Source organism: Anguilla rostrata, chromosome 4, assembly GCF_018555375.3.
Source record: "Anguilla rostrata isolate EN2019 chromosome 4, ASM1855537v3, whole genome shotgun sequence".
Classification (NCBI taxonomy): Eukaryota; Metazoa; Chordata; class Actinopteri; order Anguilliformes; family Anguillidae; genus Anguilla; species Anguilla rostrata.
In genome coordinates, this window is record NC_057936.1 from 52,072,497 (window position 1) to 52,087,137 (window position 14,641).

Consider the following 14,641-nt stretch of genomic DNA (forward strand, 5'->3'; position numbering starts at 1 on the left):
TCACCGAACCCCTAGGGTTCGACCGAACCCAGGTTAAGAACCACTGGTCTAGTGTATTCAGACATTAGATACCTTAATCCTTTCTGTCTTAATCCTTGTTCTGAACATTAGCAGCTCTAATTCATGTTTTTTTTCTTTTTCTTTTTCATCAGCTAGTGGTTTGAGGCCAGCTGGACCACCTCAATATTCATCAGTGTACCAGAATGTAATGAGTACAAAGCCCGCCCATCAGAGCAGCAGGACCTGGAATGCAAACAGATGCTTGTTATTTTTATGCAGTTAAGACTCCCACTCAAAAGCCTTATCTCTGACTTGGAAGGGCCTCTTACTCATAGGCTGTTGTATCCAACTGGTGCCAACTGATCAGATATTCTTGGAACCAAAGGGTCAGTTGCAAGAATCAGACTTCGTCTAACTTCTGGGACTCCAGGATCTTTCCATGGTGCTAAATGATTCCAAAGAGTAGCAGTAGCTGCCAGGAAAATAGTCAAAAAAATGTTTTGCTTTGCTTCTGCTGATCTTCAGAAAGTTTTATGACACTTTTTTTTCATCTAAAGAGAGACAGTTCCTGTTCTGACTAACAGAAAATGTTATCTAAAAACAAATTTCCGGTCTGAGATGCACAGCATCCCTCAGCACTGAACTTTGTAACACAACCTCCCACAGCTATCAAAAAAAGAATGTGAGCTTCAAGTGGGAAAATTACAAGGCCTAGGAATCACTGACATGCTTCACAACATGGACACGTAATTAATTCATAAATTAGTAAGATTTAAACTGTGGATTATATTAAGTAGTTTAACTACCTAATGTATTATTCAAATGAATAATTGAAACTTCAAAACAAATGCTTTTGCCATACTGAAGTGATTTGCTGTAATAGAGAGGTTTATCTGATAATATTTTGTCTTGACACACTGACCCAAACTGGTACAAATGGTCCTAAGAAAATTATTTCAAGCTAAGTCTAACTGATGTTAGTGGGTACTGTGTAGTGCTGCCTGAACAAAAGATAAACAAAAAATTTTAATTGTCTAGTTTTTTTTTTTTTTTTTTTTTTTCCCCATTCTAACATGAATGTCTTTAGAAACCAGTTATTATAGTATAAATGTATATACTGTTTTGGCGTTGTCTAATCATCTTTTATAGTACCCAACACTGCATTAATCAAAGACAGTTTAAGAAACTGAAGAGTCTCATCTGCATCAGAAGCATTACAACATGAGGATGTAATTGTGCTGCTAATGTTTATTTATATTTTTGTTTAAAAAAATGAAAAAGTCATGTTATTCTTGACATGTAGTCATGTCAATACCACACATACTTTGACATGTTCATATATACAATATATTTATATATAAGTATTAAATGTTAAACTGCAGTAAATGTCTTTGAAATGTGTGCCTATTTTGGAGAGCTCACACTATATTTATAAGAACTATATTTATAAGCCACAGAATATGATTATTTTTCATTGGAAAAGAAAGCCAGTTGGAGGTACAACAAATAGACTGCTATACTTATTTGATTTTCTTTATAAAGATAATCTCTTTATCGAACATTTAAGAATTTACTGTATTCCAGCAAACCTATTCAACTGAATAATGCAATTTACAAATTTGGTCATGATGCTGTTGTGTAATGTCTTCTTGATATTGTCAGATCAATTTAATACAATAAGAGAAAGCAAGGTATTCCTCCAGAACCCATAATGTACTTTATCTTTTTCAAACATATTCCATCTCACTGGCGATTTGGAGCACACAATTACATTTCTTTTCAATATTCCTGGCACTAAATATCACTTCTTCCTTTCCTCTCTAAAGTACTTGAACTTTCCCAACTTCTCTCTCAGGAGAGCCTGCTGAGACCCTAACCAGTCTGGCTTCAAGCCTGCCCACTCCATTGAGACTGCAGTGCACTCCTTGTTGCTACTGAAACCCTCCTTACTGCTAGACTGCTAGAGCTGCCACACTCGCCTCAGTCCTCATCTTCCTAGACCTATCTGCTGCTTTTGACACAGTAAACCACTAAGTACTACTTGCCACCCTGACAGATCTGGGAATCTCTGGGCCTGCGCCCCCTACCTGTCAAACTGGTGCAATCAGGTTTCGTGGAGGGGGTTTCTGACTTTGGCACAGACCCCTCTGCCAGTGTTTCCCAGGGCTCAGTCCTGGGCCCTCTCTTCTAATCTCTCCACACCAGATCTCTTTCCTGTCCTCTGACACTCGGGTTGTGGCATACATGTCTGCTTGCCTAGCTGACATCACCAGTTGGGTGTCTGCTCACCAGCTCTAAACCTTGACAAGACCAAGCGGCTCTTTTCCCCTGGCAAATCCTGCCCTCTGCAGGACCTTTCTCCTATCGCCATCAGCAACACTACAGTGACTCCTACCCAGACCACTAGTAATGTTGTTGTGACTCTAAGCAGTCAACAGTGTAACACTGGCCATACTGTTGTCCTAATAAGATCATGCAGATTTGCATTTTACAACATCAGCTGAATCAGACCTTTTCTCACCATGAATGCTTTCCAGCTCCAGGGTCAAGCTTTCTTCATCTCCCGACTGGACTATTGTAGTTCCCTCCTGGCCAGGGTTCCACTCTCCACAGCCCCTTCAGTTTAGTCAACATTTTACCACATCACCCCCTCCTACCTCCCATTACATTACATTACAGGCATTTGGCAGACGCTCTTATCCAGAGCGACGTCACACGATGTCACCTTCCCTCCACTTGTTCCCAGTGGGTGGCTGCATCAAATTCACAACTAGTGCTGGGAAGTGGGTACAAGTCTGCTAAAAGAGCTGCACCCCCATACCTTTAGGCCATGGTCCAGTCATACACCGAAACGTGTTCTCTTAGCTCTGCTGCCACTGGGCACCTAGCTCTCATCTCCCTGTGATGACATAGACTATGCTTCGCCCGTCGTCAGCTCTTCTTCCTACTGGCTCCCCAATGGTCAAATGATCTGCCAATCTCAGTAAGGATAGCAGTCCCTCCCTACCTTTCCGGCATAACCTGAAGACCCATCTGTTCAGGTAATACCTCACCCCCTTCTCGACCCTGAGTCCCATTCCCCTCTTTCCCTATCCTATGTTTCCCTGAAAAAAGCCTTCCCTTCCATATGTTTATTCGTGTGACAAATAATTACCTATCGCTGATGTGTTATGGCCTGACCATTACACTCTCATTAATTGCTACTTGGAATGTTGGAGATTTACGAATCTAAGCCTTTTTATTGTGTGCTAATTGTAAGTCGCTCTGGATAAGAGCATCAGCTAAATGGTTACAATGTAAAAGTAAATTATAATTTTCTAATTCTAAATTATTACCGAGTTGCATCTTGTTAAACCTTCAACAAGCATAGATGTGTGATCTTTACACATGGATTACAGAGATAATGAAAGGATATTACAGTGATATGAAAGGTCATGCTAAGAGGGCTGAGCTTATGAGTGTTGAATTGAGAAGGCCACATTTGAATTATTGTGTTAAAAACTGCTTGAAACGTTATATGCTGTAGGCTTCTTTTAGAAGAAAAAAAAGCGACCAATCCCACACTTCTGGCTCTCTCCTGCCCTACAGTTCTGTGGTCCCAACTGTACCAGAGACTACGGAACCTTCTGCAATAAAGTTGTTTCATGGGGGACATTTTATGTAGTTACACTGCGTCCAAGCTGGTCGATTGTCACACGCTGATGTGTGATAGGTCATGGGGGTGGCTGTTTTATGTCATTGACGTTCGTTTGTGAGTGTAGTACTGAAATGACAAATCACATTTAGTTGCATTAATATTCATGGACAATCATGCTACAATTAGTTGACGAACGGATAGTGAAGGATTTAGGAGTAAATCGCTAGCTGACAGCTGTCATAATCGTGTTTGCTCGTTCCCTCCGAATCGTTTAGGCTACTTAGTTTGAGTCAAATACTAGCTAACTTACGTGACGCGTGTAACAAGTATGTCAGAACTTAATCACGGGAATGTTCTGGAGAAACAGACGCAACTATCCAATAATGGCGGTAACAAAAAACGCTGGGGACTGATTGCAACTGGACTTGTTGGGGGGTCACTGATTGCACTTTATGCAGTTGCAACACCATTTGTCACACCTGCGTTGAGAAAGGTGTGTCTCCCATTCGTGCCTGCTACTCCAGCCCAGATTGAGAATGTTTTGAAGGTCCTGCAACGAAGAACAGGAACATTGGTCGATATTGGAAGTGGCGATGGTCGAATAGTAAGCACGCCGTGTACATACTCATCGTTCGTTTCACCAGTGTACACTTGCCATGATTTAGAAGCTCCGCCCAAGTCTCATGTCTGTTCTCGGTTTTATGACAATAAACGGTGCTGTTACTTTTTTATTGTATACAAATTGATGATACCTTTATGTACACACAAATGATATTACCTTATGAAAAGATGGCATTAAATTGTAGCTAGTCTGTGACTGTGCGTTTTCCCCCCCTAGGTTATGACTTATATTTGCATCCACACACTTACGGACAAGCAAACTCTGCCACACCTATTACATTTTGCCACTGAACTTTCAGTTTTACACAATTTCCGTTTCACTTACTGTGTATTGAATGCACCCCCACCCAAAATATGTTCTACGTCGGCTGCATTTACCATAGGTAATCGCTGCAGCGAAGCAAGGCTTTCGGGCTGTGGGCTTTGAGCTGAACCCGTGGCTGGTCTGGTATTCCCGGTATAGGGCATGGAGAGAAGGAGTTAACCACAACACTGCATTCTACATATCTGACCTATGGAAGGTATTGTTTGTCAAAACTAACTCTCCTCGCATCTTAAGTTTCCAGTTATGTTTGTAATTGTTTAATTCTTCTTATGATGTATAAATGTACTACTATAAAAGATATGACTATTGTACTGCACACCAGCAAGTTATACGCAAACGGTTTTATTGTCAGTGTCTTTACCGTTTTTTGTTAATATGGCAAGGTGAGTAGTTGTTTGCATTTATTCAGAAGAGCAGCACATCTCACAGGATGTTTTACGGTACTTCTCTGTATGAAACTGTCGCCAGCAGAGGGAGCCATTGCACTACATTTTATTTACTCCTGGGCACTTTACTCAGGATGCTGTCTTTGCTAAAGAGTATAGTTACTAGTTTCATTTTTCTATTTTTTTTTATTTTTTTTATTTCAACAGTCTATGCTAAGCTAGTCAGAAGAATGTGTTATCTGTCCCATATAACCCCCCTGAAGTCTCAACCTGTATATGTACTGCCATTTAAATGAAATAGGATCAACTGCAAGGGCAACCACATTATTAAAAATAATTAGAGTTTGAATATGTTACGTTTCAGCACCCGTGCATTTGTGTTTTTGGATATCTGAAGTTGGTCCAGTACATTGAAATCACCATTAAATGAGATGCATAACAGTAATGTGGTTATTAATGCCTCTTAGATTGTATCAGCATATACTTCTATTACTGGATGCCTAAGGAAATTATGGTGAAATGCTGATATTAAAAAAGAACTGTGCATGGAAATGTTTTTCCCCACATGTGGCCTGTGACAGTAATTTTATTTTTCTTTCATTTTTTATTATAATTTATTTTTTTCCCATATAATATACACAATTGGCATGCTGCATAAATACCTAAAACTTTCATGCATGACTTGTAAAATAGTAGCAATAGTAGCAAAACAAGATGTTCAGCTGTCTGGGTAGTGTAGAGGTATAAGCCCTTGCCTACCACCGCAGAGACCCGGGTTCATTTCCCGGCAGCGGTACTTCTGGCTTGGTCAGACATTCCTACGAACACAATTGGCAGTGTTCGCGGGTGGGAAGCCGGTGAGGGGAAATCGTTGCATTAGCTACTGGTTGCTAATGGTTGGTCGGGGCGCCTGTTAAGGGAGGGGATCTGGGGGAGATAGCGTGAACCTCCGCACGCGTTACGCTCTCCCAGTGAAACTCCTCGCTGTCAGGTGAAAAGAAGTGGCTGGCGACTCCACATGTATCGGAGTAGAGATGTGGCAGTCTACTCCCTCCCCAGGCCGACAGATAGCGCATCGACCAGGACCGTGATACACGCGTTGAATTGGTATAACGACTAAATTTGGGAGAAACTGGGAGAAAAAACAAGATGTTCACTTGCACTTCAATGCTTGTTTCATGTGTGTGATATGCTTTCCATCCGTAACCATTGTAAATTGATGCTGTTCATTTCAGGTCAGTTTTTCTCAGTACACCAATGTTGTGATATTTGGAGTCCCCCAGATGGTAAGTGACAGAGTCTAAATGGCCTGCAGCCTGCCTGTTTAGATGCTTTAGATATTTTAAAATTGGCAATTGGCTTGTTTAAATTTCACAGTGCTTGTAGATTTGCTTTCATCATGTCCCCATAAACTTAGCTAATGTATTCTTCTGCAGCTTAGCTCGAATTGGCTTACTGAATGTGATTATTTATCATCTTACTGTTTTTACATTGTCTTTATCTTGAACCCAGTCAGGGAGATCTTCGCCAAACAATACGAAGTGTAAAGTCTTGGGTCCAAACATATATGTAGTTAAAGCTACACTGTGAACCAGTTTTCTGCTGGCAGTACAGCAGTATCATTTTCTTTTACTGCTTTGTCCTTCACCTTCTAAGACAAGGGCCAGGATAAGAGCTTGTGCTGTACTATGAAGATTTCCTTCTTCTGATTGATCATTGGGCTGCATTCACTGCACGCATAGTTTTTGACAAGAGGCCATCGGTGTTGACAAATGGAGCCATCCTCGTGTTCTTCTCTCCGCAGATGGCGCAGCTGGAGGAGAAGCTGCAGGGAGATTTGCAGAGCACCGCCAAAGTGGTGGCCTGCCGCTTCCCCTTCCCCACGTGGGTCCCCGACGACACGGCCGGCGAGGGGATTGACACGGTGTGGGCATACGACGCCAAGTCCTTCAAACCGCCACGGGCGGAGTGCGAGAGGGGCGGGGCTCCAGAGAACCGAATGAGTCACAGTGAACAGAGCACGCGAGCAGAGGCTTGAGGAAGCCTCGACCTTCCCGTTTAAACCTGTGCAGATCTCTGCTAATGTGTCTTGTCAAATGACCTAAAATGTCGCCCGGTCTGTCAAGGTCTTGTTACTGAGGCCACCTGGTCACAGTAGATGTTTCAGGGGGGACGGACGTATCCCATTGGAAACAGAATTTCTTTTTTATATTAAAATAATTTAAACCTTGGTATCTTGTGTTGGGAGATTTTTAAAAATTTGTATTTTTGTCCAGGTACATTTGGTACCAGAAGGACACTAAAAAGGACTTAGTTTTTGATGTATGTTTTAATTTGGTGTAATCCAATTTATGACTCAGATGTTTATAGAAAGGGTGGAGTTTAACCTAGTAGGATATAAGATCACTTGCATTAAAAACTAGTAATTCTGTCCGGTTGTGCATGGAATTGTTTGGGGTTAAATTGCAGGCAATGTAATTTATTGCTAATGTCAAATTTCCAATCAGTGCATCATGCTCGCTGTTTTTCTGCAGACATTAAAGTCTGTCATGAGACACTGATCTTAATTGATACCTGGCGATGCTACAATTTGCTGACTGGTCTTTCATTGTTAACGGGCAGAATTAGTCATACTGAACAGCTGAGTCATTATACAAAACCTGTATAAAAAGTGGTCCCTGGTTTTCTTTGCTGTGGAGCATCTATGATAGGTGTTCTTTGCAGATGTTCCATTGCCATCTGAAGCCCTGGCTTTCAGTGTTCTGATCACTATAATGAAGTTTCTTCTCAACTTGTTCACCATTGAAAATGCAGTTCACTCTTAGTGTTCGTATAGGGTTGTATTACTTTGTGATTCTTGCTTAGTTGCACGTTAAACTTCATAATTGATTAATTTAACAAGATTATCCAATTCAACATTCCAAATGACTATGAACTGTTTTATCCATCATCATTTGAATTTTGAATATGGATGAAACTATCATTTCCAAGTACATTTATCATGGTAATAAGATTCACTGTTTGCATTTGCCTGCAGAATGCATTGCCCAAAGTGTTATTGCCTATTTTCTGATAATCTTAAAAATGTGCATCTGTGCAGTGCTGAAGTAATCTCTAAAGCCGCTTTTCCACCGCATGGTACCGGCTCAACTCGACTCGACTCTACTTTGGTTTTCCATCGGGCAAAAGTTGTGGTTCCAAGCGAGCTGAGGCGATACCAAAAGGTGACGTGACAACACTGCAGGCCACTGATTGGTCAGAGAGAATCGTCACTTATCCTCTTGCTTCGCCTTTGAGCAACCAGAGTCGTCTCGTCGGCTGAGCTCTGATGTAGGATTTCCCAAACTCTCCTGTTTTTTTTCAGCAGTCTTTTGTCTTGCTGCCTTCAGCCTCTTCTGAAACAAAATTTGTCTCCTTGCTGTGACAAACAGCCACATACTGAGAATCGATATCCTCCATTGTTCCTGTGTGTGACACATGAAGATGACGTCATGGTAGTTTCATGCGGCATCGCTATGAGGACCAGCTACATTGACGAGGGTACTATCTGCAGTGGAAAACGATGTACCTGGTACCAAAAGCGAGTCGAGTTGAGCTGGTACCACATCGTGGAAAAGTGGCTTAAGTGTGGAATTAGCACAATTTGCCTTCTGAACCTCAGTTAGGTGCACAGCAAGGCTAATAAGTCTCATTTTGAGAAGTCATATGGTTGTAACTGCATGTTGAAGATAACCAAAAGACACCAAAGTCCTATTTGTACTACTATTAAACAATTACAGAAGCACTAATTATTAGGGCTGGGTGATACTTCTCAAAATGATATTGCGATAGGCGATTGAAGAGGGATAAAAACGGTTAAACTGACTCATAGTGATTCCTTTGAGTCAGCTATATCCCCCTCCCACGTCCCTCGAATATCCAAATAAAAAATCCTTTCAATAGCTTATCTCACTCATGAGAGAGCAGTTGTCAAGTATTCATTAGGGTGGGAATAAACGGAATTAAGGGAAATGTCATGTCAGAATATGTCTCTAAAGAAATAATTCTACAGTAGAAAAAAACATGGAGTATAAATATGACCATCCACTTGAGAAAAATGAAAAAATATACATAAACATAAGCCTTCATTAATTGCTTTTAGGGGTTTGTGATTTTAATATTTTTTCTAGTTTATCTATATAAGAATCTCGCCCAGCAGTGTGTTCTGCTTTACTCTGAAAAATTCTCACATTTAATACTTATTGCAGCTATGTAACTGCAATATTCATTATTATTTTTTAAATTTCTTTATAAAAGTGGCGCTGCACTGTACTGAAAAATTCTCACTAACTTGCCACAATTTTACCCTGCATTACAATATTGATTGATGTTATTGGGTGCTTGAATGTAGTTTGCATGTATGTGTACATTTTAGTTATTGTTGAAGACAATGTTGTTTTTTTCACTCTAGGTGAGGCAAAGACTCATTTCAATGAAAGTAAACAAAACAAATCTGGTCTAGCTTCAAACAAAGTGTATCTCTTTAAAGTGCATATATAAGTGCCTTCATAAACATGACATAATGGTTTCACTGATCCCACATTAGTAAATTTCATGTTTTATAAATGGTGACATAGCAGCTTATGAAACATGTTATGTCAATTGTGAAATAGTCAACAATGTCACCTGGCTAATGGTTAAACGTTATAAAGTGTGACAGAAAACATGGTTATGTAGGATGCTAGACTAAGTGTGACATAATTCATGATGTCAATTGATGTCATGAAACAGTCCAGATCAATCCAAGGCAAGTTATTCCCCTTGATTCCTGTTACAATGGCACTAAGTATCTCCTGTATTAAGTGTGCCATGAATGATTTTGAAAGCACCACCGCATAATTATGAATGTAAATGGTTTTACTTTATCCAGCAGACTACTGCTATAGTTTCTATAGATTAAAAGGCAATACCTTATAATCTATATAGTTTCACTTTAAAGTAGGTACAGTAGAATACTTAGCAAAAAAAGCAATGTTAAAAAATTGCTTAGCAAAAAAAGCAAACCTTAGCATGATAAATGTTTGAAAAGGTTTAACGTTTTGCAAAATGTATCTATGAATGATTTATAATGCAATACCACAGCATTAGGACAATGACATTGAAAAGGATGTCTCTCTAGAGGATGCTTGACCCTGCACAGTACAATAGCAAGCTACTAAAATGATTAGCTAATGTTTCATGAAGGAAAGCATAAGTGGTGCAGAGTCAGGGACATCACCTGAGTCCAGTGGATGACTAAACCTGGAAGGACTGAAGGTTCATGTGAGTAGGTGGGAGTATTTAAAAGGCATTTTCATCACTAAGTACTTTAGCTATTATGACACGAGTGGCACACTTTTAATACGAGAGATATTTACTGCCATTGTCAGTAATTCACCTTGTCTGCCAGTGTGAATCTGTTCCGAAAATACGATGGTCCTTCGAAATCTCGCCGTGGTTTCTGGCCTACCTTTCGTGTTTTTGAGATTCAAGTTTATCAGGGTGGACAGGGATCAGTGAAGGCAGGAGTGATGACTAATCCCATCTCATTGGCATTTGTGCGCTTTGCTCTGCTGACTGTGACAGCCATTTTGACTTAGTGGAAAATGTCACAGCATTCTGCCGTGGATTCTAGACGCCCCATCATCTGATCATTCCCGGACAGCAGAGAGAACACGAAATGAGGTGGGCCAAAAATCCTTTGAAGTACAAATAAATCATTAGACGAAAATCTGAATCTCATTAAGTGAGCACAACGGAGCCAATCAAGAATGAAAGATGGGAGTATGAGTCTACTTTATTAAAAATACACTTCGACTAAGCTTGTGAGCAAATATTGTTCGATGTGAAGGAATTACTTCAATGGTTTTAATTTTTGTTCATTTGTTCTAAATTGAAAACTACACTGCATTTCTTCTGCAGAATGTCAAAAAAATAGTCCTTGAATTTCTTGCTAATGAGGTGTATCATTCTGAGTAATTATGAATTAATCCTTTTCAAAACATTTTCTTATCAAGAGAATTGTGAATTATCATTTAAGATTTTGTTTCATCAATATATATTTCACCTAGTTATTTCGTAATGATTTGCTGGCAATGTATTTCATTTCAGATGTGGTAGAAAGAATTAATTTGTGTCAAGCCGTTCCCTTCACTCTCCACCCACCGCTGATACTGCTACTTTTTTGAGGTACGTTTTTATATCCTTACCTGGCAGCACTGCCAGACTTGCCTTTTTTATCAGTTGCATTATCAAAGAATTGCCAAAGTTTTCGCAGTGAAAAGCGAAATTTACTTGCCAGATGTCATTGTGACTTAAAAAATGACAACAGATTCAAAAACCTTAGCTTTGAATTGAAATACAAAGCTAGAAATGTTAAACAGTAAAACTGTACACGTTTCATTTTCTTAACGAACAGTTTGTAATGAATAGCCAGTTGTTTGCCCCTTTTCTTTTTTTTCCAAAATGACTATTTTTAAAGGCTTTGATTTTTATTTAGGCTTTTTCTGGTTTGGGTTTTTTGACTGAGCATATTATGCCACCTTAGAATTGAAACTTAATTTCTAATTTGTGATCAAATTGAGGAGTAATGATGCCCTGAAGTCCACTTAGAGAAAGGTAAGAGATGTTGAATATATGTGCAATTTTATGCCTTTGTGCACAGTAAGTATAGATATTGAAACTTGCAATCATAGGATTTGTGTCATTAGGCCTCTTCTTCAAACATCTTTTCAAACTGTTTTATTCTTTCTTTTCTTTGGAAGATAACTGATAATTGTTTGTTTGAACTGCAATTTTCATTATTAACTTTATAGATTCAGCACTGTAATCCAGTTGAAGTGACGTCAATGTTTCTACACCTCCGTGAGCCCCTGGAGTGACACTCTGCTGTGGTGGAATGTCTGTGCTGGCAGGGGATCTGGCGCCAGACAGGTCGCAGGTTTGATGTCAGATATCAGCACTGCGTCCTCAATATTGAAGGTTTGGCATAGAGTCAGCTTCCTAACCCCTAAAAATCATGCTGTGCAGCAAATCATCAGGGAGGATTTCAAATTGATAAAAGGAGAAGCAAAATCACTGCATACAAGGAATAGTGCACTGTGCAGAAATAGCCTTCAGGGCAATACGCTATTAAGCTAATCTCCAAAATAGACACATGCAGCACAAGCCATATGCACAGTGCAGTTTATTTCCCCAGATTGCAAAGGAACAAAGAAGCTTGAGGACTTATGTACTGTACCAGGTCTGAGCCAGACCTGGGGACTCATTTGGACCAGACTTGCATCTTGGGAACAGTTCATTTACTCAGGCCATTAAGAGGATGATGCTCCCCTCATACATCACAAGTGACATTCATGCTCTCTGGAGTTAAGCGTTAGTCAGCAGGGAAGACACAGGCCTGAGAAATATCTAAGCCACCTTCAAAATTAAACATAAGAAGACTCTGCTGAATGTGATACAATGCTACACCCTGACAAAGGGGCAAAAGTGGTATAAGGTACTGAGGGTACACATGCCACCTCAGATGATAACCATCCTAAATGAAAATATGGAAGAGAGATTCAAGTGTGACTCATTGGGTTGGAGAGTTAGACAACTGGACAAATCATAGTGAGGGAAGCAATTATGGTGGTGGGAGCTGTGTGGATATGCATACCCTGCTGGGGTACTTGCTGTCCAGCCCTGGCTGGGATCTGAGCGGTCCAGAATGTTCCATTATGAGAGGCTAAGAGCAGAGACGTTAGACTTCCTTGCCTTGTGTATCAGTCTGTCCTCATAAAGCAATAAAGACTGCACACATTTTAGGTGTACTTCCATTCTACGTGCACTGGCTGTGTAGCAAGACATTGAAGGTGATCGGGGGTCGTCCCAAAGTTTACGAAACATCAGCTAAGGCACTCATGGATGTAGGGGTTATGTCTGACTTCTGGGCTAATAATCAGGTAATCATAATAAGAACACCATTTTATCAACAAAAAAAAATGTAAAGACTGCAAGGCAGATCTCCCTGAGATTGCAGAGACATGATGGAACATCCTGGTATCAGAATCAAGATCAGAAAGTCTTGATCAGAAAGTATATTTCAGAAATATATACCCTTAAACTGCCTGGCCATCACCAAAGCCCAGTTTAAAGTGGAAATGAACTATGCATTAAGAAGACAAAATAAAGAATTTAAACTGAAACTGCATTAAAGTGTGAAGAACAGGTACGAGAAAGACACAAAATAACTGCAGTTAACTAACTTGAACTGCAAAACTACATCTGCTGAACAATGTGCAGATGCATGCAGAAAAGGAAGAAAAGTTTGAAGGATGAGAACATAATAGACAAATATAAAAAGACAATGAGCTAGCAGCAGCCAAACAAGACTTAAGGTGGTTATATAATATAACAATCAAACTGTCATAAAAAGTCATCAAACTGACAGAAGGACAATAGTAGCGCAAAAATATTGTGTGAAGAACCACTCAGCAGATGGTGGAACAACTAGATAAGACACTGAATAAACAAGTACTGTTAAACTCCCATGAGATTCTTACAGTTTACAGCTTATACCTACGAGTAAGCTGCCAAGCCAGGAAAGAAGAACTTGAGAAAAATTCCAAGTGACAAAATTGAAAGTATACACATTACATGGGAATACAGGGTAAAGCTATCCAAACCGGAGTCACGACCTCAGCTAAACTGCTCATAAGTTGATCTGTGACTTACAGTATTTGGAAGGATGTAGGATGAGGAATTCAGATGGAAGGACTAATGGATTGTACAGAGAGATACCTTACTCCAATAAGGGAGGTACAGTGTGCAGCAGAGTAAGAACAACAGAAATAGCTATTCTATCTGTGTCAGAAATAGCACAGAATAGAGCCATTTTGGAAATACTGAAATTGGCCATACATGAATTTCAGTGATCTGTGGCAGGAATTTGTAAAGACAGATCCTGCTCAAACCAGATCATAACACTGTATACTTAAATGTCACTGTAAATGTCAACAGAGGACACATATTCTGGCACTCCCACACAAGATAACACCGTAATAAAAAAAGAAAGAAAGAAGAAATTACTATCAGAAGTGGTAACTTATGGCATGACCCTTAACACAGGAGTTCATCCGACTGAAAAGGTGGAAAATGGTCAATAACCAGATCTAAGGCATATTACGCATACATTCCACTTGTTCAAAAGGAGGGCAAAGGCGAAAAACCCAACCAACAGGCAACTTGTAGAAGCTGCCGTTATAGCCTGGAAAATCATAACAGCATCACAATTGAAGGCACAAAAAGTCTGGCGATGTCAATGTGACAGAGACCTGATGTAGTTATTGAAAGTAAGGGATTTGCAACAAAATGCTCACTTTTTCCACTTACATAATTTACTTTAAGCTCATTGTCCCAATGCGTTTTGTCTCCTAAACCAAGCTGTTTATGTTTGCAAAAAAAAAAAAAAGACTTGGAAGGTGCCTTTCCGATTTCTTTAATCTGAAATTCACTTCCTTGTGTGCACAACAGATAAACATCAATTTGAGGCTGTTGTCCGAATACTTTTAGAGGTCATTGTATATCAAGTATAATGCATCACATCATATTGAAATTTCCTAATTAGTTCTAGTGAAAATTCTGATGACCTGGCTTGAAAGGTCACAAACCATG

General features: G+C 39.8%; 1 protein-coding gene across 1 annotated transcript; it reads left to right on the forward strand.

Annotated features, from left to right (window-relative positions):
- The first annotated feature begins 3,660 nt into the window (after nucleotides 1-3,660).
- atpsckmt (fATP synthase c subunit lysine N-methyltransferase) lies at nucleotides 3,661-7,200 on the forward strand. The gene is made up of 4 exons (XM_064333143.1): nucleotides 3,661-4,241; nucleotides 4,642-4,779; nucleotides 6,205-6,255; nucleotides 6,774-7,200. Exons 1-4 carry the CDS (start codon nucleotides 3,966-3,968, stop codon nucleotides 7,005-7,007), a joined length of 699 nt encoding a protein of 232 aa, XP_064189213.1. The 5' UTR covers nucleotides 3,661-3,965; the 3' UTR covers nucleotides 7,008-7,200.
- The last annotated feature ends 7,441 nt before the right edge of the window (nucleotides 7,201-14,641 follow it).

Coding starts and splice junctions, on each gene's coding strand:
- atpsckmt (XM_064333143.1), top strand. CDS start 3,966: ATGTCAGAACTTAATCACGGGAATGTTCTGGAGAAACAGACGCAACTA. Junction 4,780..6,204: donor ACATATCTGACCTATGGAAG/GTATTGTTTGTC, acceptor TGTTCATTTCAG/GTCAGTTTTTCTCAGTACAC. Junction 6,256..6,773: donor TATTTGGAGTCCCCCAGATG/GTAAGTGACAGA, acceptor TTCTCTCCGCAG/ATGGCGCAGCTGGAGGAGAA.